General features: G+C 40.7%; 1 protein-coding gene across 5 annotated transcripts in view; it reads left to right on the forward strand.

The window, feature by feature from the left end:
• The window catches only part of LOC134338343 (probable E3 ubiquitin-protein ligase HECTD4), a 291,135-nt gene that overhangs the window by 215,388 nt on the left and 63,695 nt on the right, over positions 1–12,052 (forward strand). For all 5 annotated transcript variants that reach the window (XM_063034109.1, XM_063034111.1, XM_063034113.1 and 2 more), the window contains exons 51-53: positions 6,675–6,811; positions 10,030–10,156; positions 11,235–11,372. In XM_063034109.1, coding sequence (XP_062890179.1) covers positions 6,675–6,811; positions 10,030–10,156; positions 11,235–11,372 — 402 coding nt within the window. The remainder of the gene's footprint in view (positions 1–6,674; positions 6,812–10,029; positions 10,157–11,234; positions 11,373–12,052) is intronic.

A 12,052-nucleotide genomic window follows, 5' to 3' on the forward strand; every position in this document is an offset into this window, starting at 1 on the left:
GCTCTTAGGTAAGCTTTTGATCTTGTGTCCAAGGGACCTTGTAAGTGCTGTGACTGGGAAGAGACGAAAGAAAGCAGAAATGAGGGAAGTTAAACAGATTGGTAAATTCCCTGTCCGTTATGGTGGTAGGGTAGTTTCTGTTAAGGGAAAGGAAAGAACCTTGGAAACATAGTTTTGAAAGGACAGATATAATAGAGCTAGTTCAAAGTACATTTATTATCAAAGTATGTATACATTATATAACCTTGAGATTTGTCTCATAACAGGCAGTTACAAAGCAAACCCAAAAGAACCCATTTTTAAAAAAAAGACCATCAAACACCCAATGTGCACAGGGGGAAAAAAACCAAATCATTGAAACAATAAACACAAGCAAATAGAGTTTGAACTGAAGTCCACAAGAGAGTCCGGCCACACACACTCAGTTCAGTGCATAGTAGAACAGTACCCTGAACTGGCCTATCACTCGCCTTGGGCCCCAAAACCTTGACCTTTTTAATCTCGACCAGCGCCTAAATCATCATCAGAACATCGAGTTCAGTTGCTTATCCTGCAACCTTGATTTAGCCTGTACCCAACCTTTCCAATTCAACCCAGCAGTTAAATCACCGTCCAAACATCAGATTCAGTGGCTTCGATATGCTCTGAGGCCTGGACCCCACCGTCCCGATTTGGCCTGTACCCAACCTTAATTGATCAAACCTCGGGTCTCCCTCACTTTCAGTGATGGCCTGCTATGTCACGTCACCTTGGTCCTGCTGCATTGAATTGCCTCCGAGTTGAAAGGGAAGTTACAGGCTATTGTTTGTAATGATTGTTTTTACCAGAAAAAGAGTTACTAACAAAGTACATCATTGCTTTCTTTGTTTCATTGACCACCAGCTAAAAGTCGCTGAGATTCACCAGTGCCACCTTCAGTGACACTGAGGTTGCACATTCTCACAGAGTGACAATGCTTTGAGGAAGCAAGGTGGGCAGGTGTATGATTACAACAGCTGTGGGAGTCTATGAGCTTGTAATGGATGTTGGTGGCTAATCTATCCCGTGACTGAGACAGTGAAGTTGAGACCAGGAAGAATCATATGTGAAAATGCCTGCATAAGCTAGTGAAAATTTTGAGAGCAGGAAGGAAGAAGTCATCAATGTACCAGGAAAAGGGGTGAGGGAATGGCCCTGAGTGGAACTGAAATTTAAGGACTATTCCAAGTGTCCCACAAAGAGATGGACTTAACCTGGACATGTACCAGTTCCCATATTAACCCCTTAATTTTAGAGGAAGTGATGAGCTGTTGTAAGTGAGAATGAGGCAAAATAGTTGGAGAGTACTTGTTGAGTTTCTGTTCCAGTGACAATTAAAGGGCCTTCAAATCAGTGCGGGTGTGTGAAGGGATTGGGTGTTCTTGGTTCTTGGTTCAAAGCTCTTATAATGGTGAGAGATGTCAAAAGTATCACAGACATGTGTGAAGAAGCTAGACAAATTGAGAAAGAAGAATTCAGGTAGGAAGAAAGAAGTTGTGCAGGACATGGACATTCTGAATGGATTAGGTCTGCCAGAGCAGTCTTGCTTGTGGGAGAAACTACAGGTGAACTGTGTGGGTCTTGGAGGACAGAGGCCTGTAGAGAGAGATTCACCAGAGGGAATGAGATCAGTAACTTTCTGGGAAAGAGTAGCTTCATGCTCAGTGGGAGCTGTGAGGAGGTATCAGAATGCTGATGTTGAGTCTCTGTGAGGTAGAGGTGATTTTGTGAAAATAGCTGTGTATCTGGACAGCAAGTTTTTTGCCGTTGTGGGTTGGTCCTTTTTGAGAAGGGTGCTTCATGTTCAGAGGGGTCATACATTAGAATAAGTGAAGGCAGTGGAAAAACTGAAATGGTCAATTTTACATTAGCATGTAGCTTTGAATGTATATAAAGTGGATAAGAGACCAAAGGGAGAGATTTGACAGATTGGATAATTTGAAGGCGAGGGAAGGTGTCAGCCGTCTGAAGAAAGACATGGGAATGGAGGAGAAGGAAGAAGAGGTTAGCATTATGTTGGCCTTGGATTTGAAACTGGTATGCAGTTCCTCTAGTCCGGGTGACCTGTGTACCTTTATGTCTTTCAGTTTTTTGAGCACCTTCTCTCTTGTAATAGTAACTGCACAGGAGATTGAAAATCAGAGAGCGGGGTGTTAGGAAAGGTAAAATTGAGAGGTAAAGTGGAGTTTTCTAACATCATAACCTTCAATAAGATGTAACCTCCACACACCTTTTCCCTTTCCACTCTGCTTTCAGCATTTAGAAAAAATTGACCCCAGAGGCTATTGCCAAACAGTTTCCAACTAGCGTCAGACGTGTGCAGTCGTGTGGCTATTAAACACTACGTCACACTGAGAGCACACAGTTTTTAAGTAGTGTCAGTTGTGTGCAGTTGTGTTCAAAAAGCAGTAATTTTTATCACTGATAGTTGGCGAGATAGAAATGGTAAGACAATTCAGAATTGGTTTGCTCACTGTAGTTTCAAGCTTTCAGGCTTGGAGATCAAAGAAATGACTGAGAGTGAAAATAAAACGATTTCACTACTTCAAGTTAGGAGCCACGAAGAATTTGAAGGTATCAACAATCATCTCGAATGTTACAATGAAAATGAAGATTAGAATCAATTGGGTTTAATGTCACTGGCATATGCTGTGAAATTTGTTGTTTTCTGGCAGCAGTACATAGTAATAAAATCTATAAATTACCATAAAAAGTATATATTAAAAAGTAAATAAGTTGTGCAAAAAGAAAAGGGAAAATACTGAGGAAGAGTTCATGGGTTAATTGTCCACTCAGAAATCTAGCAGAGGGTAAGAAGCTGTTTCTGAAATGTTGAGTGTGTCTTCAGGCTCCTGTACCACCACCTTGATGGGAGCAATGAGAAACAGGCATGACTTGGATGATGAGGTCCTTAATGGTGGATGCTGCCTTTTGCGGCGTCGCCTTTTGAAGGTGTCCTGGATGCTGGGGAGGTCAGTGCCCATGGAGCTGGATCAGTTTACAACTTTATGCAGCTTTTTCCAATCCTGTGCAGTGACTCTTCCATACCAGATGGTGATGCAACCAGTTATATTGCTGTCCACAGTACCTCTATAGAAATTTACACGTCATTGATGATGTACCATTTCTCCTCAGACTCCTAATGAAATACAGCCACTGTACTGCCTTTGTAATTGCTTCAATATGTTGGGCCCAGAATAGATCCTCAGAGATGTTGGCACCCAGGGACTTGAAACCCTTTGCACTTCTGATCCCTCAATGATGGCTGGTGTGTGTCCCTTGACTTGCCCTTCCTGAAGTCTGCAGTCAATTCCTTGGTCTTACTGATGTTGAATGCAGGGCTGTTGCTGTGACAACACTCAACTAACTGATCTGTCTCACTCCTATATGCCTCCCTGTCACCATCTGAAATTCTGCCAGCAATAGTTGTGTTTTCAGCAAATTTGTAGATGGCTTTTGAGCTGCGCCTAGCTGCACAGTCACGGGTGTAGAGAGAGGAAAGCAGTGGGCTAATCGTGCATCTAGTGTCCATTGTCAGCAAGGTGGAATGTTATTTCCCTTTCAGACTGTGGTCTCTTGGTGAGGAAGTTAAGACTCCAGTTGCAGAGGGAGGTACAGAGGAGAGGCCCAGGGTTTGGAGCCTTTTAATTAGAACTGAGGATATGATTGTGTTGAAAGCTGACTTGTAGTCAATAAACAACAGCCTGACATAAGTATTACTATTGTCCAGGTGATCCAAGGCCAGGCAGAGGACCAGTGAAATTGCATCCGCTGTAGACCTATTGTGGCGATAGGCAAATTGCAGGACCTTAGGCAGGAGTTGGTTCTAGCCATGACCAACCAATCAAAGCACTTCATCACAGTAGATTTGAGTGCCACTGGGGGATAATTGTTGAGGCAGCTCACCCTGCTCTTCTTGGGCATTAGTATGATCATCACCCTCTTGAAGCAGGTGGGAACCTCCAACTGCAACAGTGAGAGATTGAAGATGTCCTTGAACCCTTCTGCCAGTTGGTTGGCATAGGTTTTCAGAGCCCTACCAGGGACATTATCAGATCCTGATGCCTTGCAAGTGTTCACCCTCTTGAAAGATGTTCTGACATTGGCCTCTGAGACAGAGATCACAGGGTCATCAGATGCTCCAGGTATTTGCATAGATGTAGTTTTATTCTCCCTTTCAAAGCATGTATAAAAGACATTGAGCTCATCTGGGAGTGTAGCATCACTGCTGTTAATGATGTTGGGTTTTGCTTTGTAGGAAGTAATGGCCTACAAACCCTGCTGGAGCTGACATGCATCTGATACCATTCTAATCTCAAAAAAAATTGCTTTTTCACTTTTAAGATGGCCTTCTATAGGCCCACCTGGACTACTTGTATAGATCTGGGTCACTGGTCTTGAATGCCACAGATCTAGCCCTCAGCAGATTACAAATCTCCTGGTTCATTCACAGCTTTTGATTTGGGTATATCCAGTATGTTCTCAAAGGCACATAATCATCCACACAGGTTTTGATTATGTCAGTGGCAACTATGGCGTTTTTATTCAGACTTGAAGATGAATCCCTGAATATTGTCCAGTCCGCTGATTCAAAGCAGTCCTGTAAGCACTCCTCTGCCTCCCTCGACTATACCTTCTTGGTCCTCATCACTGATGCTGTGGTCTTTAGTCTCTGCTTGTACACTGGGAGTAGAAGTACAGCCAGGAGATCGAACTTTCCGAAGTGTGGGCGTGGGATGGCACAGCAAGTGTTCTTGATGGTGGTGTAACAGTGTTCAAGCACACTAGTGGTAGTTCAGAGACTTCTTCAAGCTGGCCTGGTTGAAATCCTCCAAAGTAATAGGGAAGGCATGAGGGTGTGCTGTTTCGTGCCTGCTAATTCTGTTGCTCCACTCCTCCTGTGCCTGCCTGATATTGGCCTGAGGTGGAATGTATACCACTACCAGGATAATTACAGAAAGCTCCCTCAGCATATAAAAAGGACAACATTTGACTGCTGGATGTTCCAGGTTGGGTTAGCAGGACTGAGACTGCCACGTCTGTGTGCATTGCAATTAGTTAAATATAAAGTTTACTCCTCTTCCTCTGCCTTTAAAAGATTTGGAGTATGCAATCATTGACAGCATTGTATGAAGTCAGTCCATTATCTATACTCAGTACCTGCGCTGATTTTGTTCATTTTCAGTCAATCAAAAGAACGTGGCAGGTACAAGTACACTGGATGAATTTCTCTGTCGATAACAATTAGGAATTAATACACAGTTTTGTAGTACTGTAGTAGTATTGTAATATTCTAATTTGTTCTGCATTTTATTTAAATACATAATTATTCAGTTGAATGATAGCTTGTCTTTATACTTTTTTAACTATTTCCAATAGCTGAAACTTTGGCCAACTGGGGCAACTCCTTAATTGGGCCAAAGTGTGCTAGTCCTGATATGTCCCAGTTAAATGGAATCCACTGTATTTGTTAGACCTTCATTGCCAATCTTTCATGTTTCACGTATTAGCATCACCCGATTCCTTTAGCAACATTTTGTCATCTCACAATAAATAATATTATTTTTCATTCTTCTTATCCAGTTTGGATGGCTTGTGTTTTCCACATTTTGCTCTATCTGTCAGCTACTATGCCACTCGCTTGACCCTACTATATAACCATGTAACCAATATATATGGTGTTTCAGTCTCTTTGTGTCCTCCTCACAACTTTCATTTTGATATTTGTATCATCAACAACTTTGGATGCAACAAGCATGATCTCTTCATTCAAGCTACGAATATAGATTGAATATAGTAAAGGTCCATCACTGATATCTGGAGCACTCTGCTGTATGCTGATTGCTATTCTGAAAATAAACCAATTATCCAAGTCTATTTCCTGTTAGCTAGTCATTACTCTGTCCCTACCATTATCCACACCCTGTGCACTTTTATGCGGTATCCTATTTTGACAGTGCTTTCTGGTTCCGCTTTTTCATCTGATTTATCATCCTCCAGGAACTTCACAAGTTGTCAAACACAATTTCCATTCATAAAGCCATATTGGCAATGCCTAATTGTCTTATACCATTCTAAATGTCTTATACCATTCTAAATGTCCTATACCATTCTAAATGTCCTATACCATTCCAATTGTCTTATACCATTCTAAGTGTCTTATACCATTCTAAGTGTCTTATACCATTCTAAATGTCTTATACCATTCTAATTGTCTTATACCATTCTAAATGTCTTATACCATTCTAAATGTCTTATACCATTCTAAATGTCATACCATTCTAATTGTCTTATACCATTCTAAATGACATGCTCTGCAGAAGGGTTTCAGCCCAAAGTGTCGACTGTACTTTTTTCCATAGATGCTGCCTGTTTCACTAAGTTCCTCCAGCATTTTGTGTGTGTGTTGCTAAATTACATGCTATTAGCTCCTTAAAAATGAATTCCAGCATTTTCCCAGTGAGACCAACTGGCCTGTAGTGTAGTGTAGTGTCACATATGCAACTTCCTAATTTTTTTAAGAACTTGCTCAGGGGATCTTGGTATGCCAATGCATCTATTTCCTTTGCAGCCGTATTGAAAATTTCTTAAGACTATTACATGTTAGGATGAACAGAAAATGTATCTAATGAAGCTATTTTCTAATTCTGTGACAGAGTATGACAGTGACGCCTCGTGCCATTACAAAGTGGAATTGAGCTATGAAAATTTTTTGATATCTGGTCCATACTCTCATTCGCCAGCAGTGGCTGATGATGAAAGTGATGATGATGAAGATGATGACGTTCCAAGGGTAAGCCATGGTCAGATTCAGGATGATGAAGAAACTTAGCTGCTTGTTTTCTTTGTAAGTAAGAAACTAAAAATATCAGTGTCCCATCGCTAAAGCTTAACAAATTCTAATACATATATCTTCTTCATGCTTGCAAGTAACAGTAGCCTTGTCCCATTGGGATTTGTTCCTGCATTAAATTGCATTATTTATTATTCTTATATTAAAGTCAGAACTATTTTAAAATTTTTTTTTTTGGTGCACCACTTTGTAACTGATTCTTCAGGTTTAATTCTGTATGTATTACAACTGGTAGGTCTCAGCGGTATCATTTGAAATCTGAATTGAAGTGGTACCCTCTAAGTGTCACCTATCTGTTTTTTTCAAGGATTACAAAACAGTAAAACTCTACTAATCCGGCTCAAGATATTGATGGTGTTGAACTGGCGATTTTCTAGACTATTATTCCGTTTAATACCCCAATGTTTTTAATGAACTTTCCAGATCTTACAATGTATTGTAATAAATTTCCCAGTGAATTTGCTAAGCTTAGAGAGAGCACAGGAGAGGAGCCCTAGCCATTTTAAAGAATATAAGGGAACTGGGCCCTGGTGGGTTAGAGGAGAGAGAGAGCTGGAGTCCCAGCGAGGTGGAAGGGAGTGTTATTACTGGGTACCAAACCATCGAGATGCACCATTGCTTTACAGTTTGCATCTGATCTATTCATGCCTTTCATTTATGAGTCACTGGCTCATCCAGTCACATTCCTGCTGTTTTGGCCAGATTGTGCTTGATTCAGCCTGCCATTCATGCTCACCTCTGCACTTCTGTGGCTTCATGGATTGATTAACCTGGAGGCAGATCAGGTTTCAAGTTGCCATGAGGCCTCATGCAGTAAACCCACAGACAGGCCTGTTTCTGGAAATAATTTTTTTAGCTTTAAAAATAAACAGATTTCTTAAAACCTTAGCTATCAAATATCAACTTAAAACATGAAATTAAGAAAAATGAGCCCGCATTTACCTTTTTAATTAAGATAAATAATCCCATTCAAATGAATGGAGTTGATCTACTTGCACCGTGAAACCAGTCGTGAGTCGAGGAGCAGCACAAAAGGTGAGATGAACTGACATCCCTCCTTTAACTTGGCAGTTTCTTTCACAGCTCAACTAAGATGCAAGGAAACAGACAAACTGACCAACAAGGAGGATATTCCTAGCAGTTCTCCACTGAATTGTTAGTTGGAGATGTACTCAGTTAGTGCTTATCATCATTTGCATGTTTTATTTAGTAAGTGATTTTGCACAAACGTATTAAGACCATAGACCATAAGATGTAGGAGCAGAGTGAGGCCATTTGATCCATCGAGTCTGCTCTGCCATTCAATAATGGCTGATCCTTTTTTCCCCCTCCTCAGCCCTCTTCCCCGTAATTTTTGATGTCATGTCCAATCAAAGCCTATTAACATCTGCCTTAAATACACCTGATCTGGCCTTCACAGATGCCTGTGGTAATAAATTCCACAAATTCATCACCTTCTGGCGAAAGAAATGTCTCTGTTTTAAATGGACACCCCTCTATCCTGAAGCTGTGCCCTCTTGTCCTAGACTCCCCCACCATGAGAAGCATCCTTTCCAGATCTACTCTAAGTCTTTCAACATTCGAAATGTTTCAATGAAATACCCCATCACCCATCTAAGTTTCAGTAAGTACAGACCCTGAGCCATCAAATGTTCTTCGTATGATAACCCTTTCATTCTCGGAATCATCCTTGTGAACCTCCTCTGAACACACACCAATGCCAACACATCTTTTCTTAGATGAGGAACCCAAAACTGTCCACGGTATTCAAGATGAGGCATCACCCGTGCCTTAGAAAGCCTCAGCATCACACCTCTGCTCTTGTATTCTAGACCCCTTGAAATGAATGCCAACATTGCATTTGCCTTCCTCACTACCAACTCAACCTGCAAGTTAACCTTTAAAAGTCCCTTTGCAGCTCAGATTTTTGGATTTTCTCCCCGTTTAGAAAATAGTCTGCACATTTATTTCTTCTACCAAAGTGCACGACCATGCCATTTTCCAACATTGTATTTCATTTGCCACTTTCTTGCCCATTCTCCTAATCTGTCATAAGTCCCTCTGTAGTCTTCCTGTTTTCTCAACACTGTCCCTCCACCTATCTTCATATCATCTGCAAGCTAGACAACCAAGCCATCTCTAAATCATTGACAAACAGTATAAAAAGAAGCGGTCCCAACACTGACCCCTACAGAACACCATTAGTCACTGGCAGCCAACCAGAAAAGGATCCTTTTATTCCCACTCACTGCCTCCTACCAATCAGCCAATGCTCTAGCCATACCAGTAACTTTCCTGTAATACCACGGGGTCTTAACTTGGTAAGCAGCCTCATAGTTGGCACCTTCTCAGAGGCCTTCTGAAAGTCCAAATATACAGCATCCACTGCAACCTCTTTGTCAGGCAAGATTTTCCTGTAAGGAAACCATGCTGACTTTGTCCTATCTTGTCCTGTGTCACCAAGTACTCCATAACCTCATTCTTAACAATTGACTCCAACATCTTCCCAGCCACTGAGGTCAGGTTAACTGGTCTAAAATTTCCCTTCTGCTGCCTTTCTCCTTTTTTTTTAAAAGAGTGGAGTAACATTTACAATTTTCTATTCCTCCGGCACCATGCCAGAGTCCAATGATTTTTCAAAGATCATTACTAATGCTTCCACAATCTCTACCACTACCTCTTTCAGAATCTTAGGGTGCAGTTCATTTGGTCTGGGTAATTTGTGTACCCTTGGGTCTTTCAGCTTTTTGAGCACTTTGTCCCTTGTATTAGTAACTGCTCTCACTTCTCTTCCCTCACACCCTTCAATATCTGGCACACTGCTTGTGTCTTCCACAGTGAGGACTGATGTAAAATACCCATTTAGTTCACCTGCCATCTCCTTGTCCCCTGTTGTTATTTCTCCGGCCTCATTTTCTAGCGAACCTATGTCCACTCTCATCTCTCTTTTATTTTTTACGTACTTGAAAAAGCTATTACTGTTCACTTCGATATTGTTTGCTAGCTTGCTTTTATATTTCATCTTAAGCTATCTGACAGTATTAAAACAGGACTTAAAAGTTTTTGTTTTATTTGCTTTACATCTTTTCATTTGAAGATACTGTTTGGTAAACTGATAGTGCCTGATTCCTGTGATTCCTTGCACTGTCCTTTCGCAGGAGGATCATTATGCACTTCTTGTCAAAGCCTGGGAAACCAAAGTCTTCCCTACAATCCGCAGACGATTCCGGAACGAAGCAGAGCGAAAGTCTGGATTGGATCAGATAAAGGGTGCGCTGCAGCTTGGTAGGTTCCAGTTAAACAGAAGAAACATTTATCAAGTATATTTCTTAATATTTGATGGTCACAATAAACTTTGTTTTTATGTAATGTTTTTAAAGGTTCCAATGCATCACAAATTTGTTGCTCAATGCATACGGTGTTAGATAATAGCAGCTTAGAAGAAGCCTCTTGAAAGTGAATGAAAATGGGGGGGTTGCAACAGTTTATGGAGGGTATTTCTATGAGTTACAAGAAGTATAATGCAAAATCAGTTATTCTAAAAATTGCTGCCAAAATCTTAATAAAGCTAGTAAAGTCCAAGAAAATTCATGGTTACTGCACACATTTTCTCTGCAGTGAAAAATCAGAGACAAGCTGGATGGTTACGGGATCAGTCCCTTCCATTTTGGATTCTGTTCTTCATAAAATGAGATTCATTGCTTGAGTTCATCTGAGATAGAAGCACTCAATTAAACCTTTTCGGAAGGTGTTAATGAGTTACCTGATTCAAAACAGAAAATGGCTGAAATATGATGCAGGCAGGTCAGATAGCATGTGGGAACAGAAGCAGTTAACATTTTAGATCAATAAAATTTCATCAGACAATGTGATGTTAATAAAGTTGAAAATCTGATTCAGTGTTGTTCTCGGTAGTCCTCAAGATTGGGTCCCTTAGTATTCACTTTTTAGAAAAGGTTTTTTGAGATTGATTTTGTCTTGGATGCCAAATTATGAAGTTGTTTCAGTCTCGGATGCTGACTGTGGCTTCTGAATTTGGTAACAGATTGGTACCTACATCTTGGACAGTGTGGTGACAGTGGAATTAATACACAAATATGAAATTGTATCAACCTCATGGTTTTTATCAGAATTGCATTTTGGTGAATTGTATCTTTGGATAAGTAGTGATGTGATGGGGATGTTTTAAAACCAAAGCTTTTTCTACAACACAGGACGTATTTTAAAATTTTCCTATCCCCCAGCAAACCAAACTAGCTAAGATGCACTACACACTTCTCTATGTGTAAGTTTAATGATGTCTTAATTGTTCAAGTACAACTATTAAATTATAATCCTAAAATCAATAACTGGATTTAATTAGGTATGGTGGACATTGCTCGCCAGACTGTGGAGTTCCTTTATGAAGAAAATGGTGGCATTCCCAGAGATCTCTACCTTCCAACCATTGAGGATATTAAAGATGAAGCCAATAAGTTCACAATGAATAAAGTTCGCAAAGGTATTTCTATTCCAATATTTGTTTATAATTATACTTAATTATAGGCTGGCAAGGTAGAGATACACCACAGGGGGTATAAGGCGCTCCTTCCCTCTGCAAGCCTGTTGGTTACCCCTGGACAAAATGTAGTACCTGCTTAGCCCCTCCACACCCCCCCCCTCACTCCGGTAGGATTGTGTGAGGTCACGGGAGCAGGTGGTGGATAGTGGTATGAGCAGCTGGTGCACATCACAAGTCCCGGTTGTGTGACCACTGACACCAGGCAGACAATCTCTGAAGAGTATTGATAATGGCTGGGGTCACCGTCTTGTGAAGACACTGCCCAGAAGAAAGCAATGGCAAGCCAACTCTGTAGAAAGAATCGCCAATTATGGTCAAAGACCGTTATCATTTACATCATATGACACGGCACATGATGTCATCATCATATTTAATTATAGTAGAGAATTTGCTCTTGAAGTAGGTTCTATTCTGTCTTTTTGGCTATTTTGTCTTTTATGTTTTTATACCTGTTTCATCAAGGTGAATTATACTGGTCATTCATCAATCCATCCATCCCAGGCAATGCCAGCTTTTAATTGACAGTTTAGTAATTGCCATCAAAATGAGCTACTATCTTGAACAGCTGCAATCCTACTGAAAGTACATCCCCAATGTATAGTGAAGTGTGTTACATGATT

Source organism: Mobula hypostoma, chromosome 27, assembly GCF_963921235.1.
Source record: "Mobula hypostoma chromosome 27, sMobHyp1.1, whole genome shotgun sequence".
NCBI classification, from domain to species: domain Eukaryota; kingdom Metazoa; phylum Chordata; class Chondrichthyes; order Myliobatiformes; family Myliobatidae; genus Mobula; species Mobula hypostoma.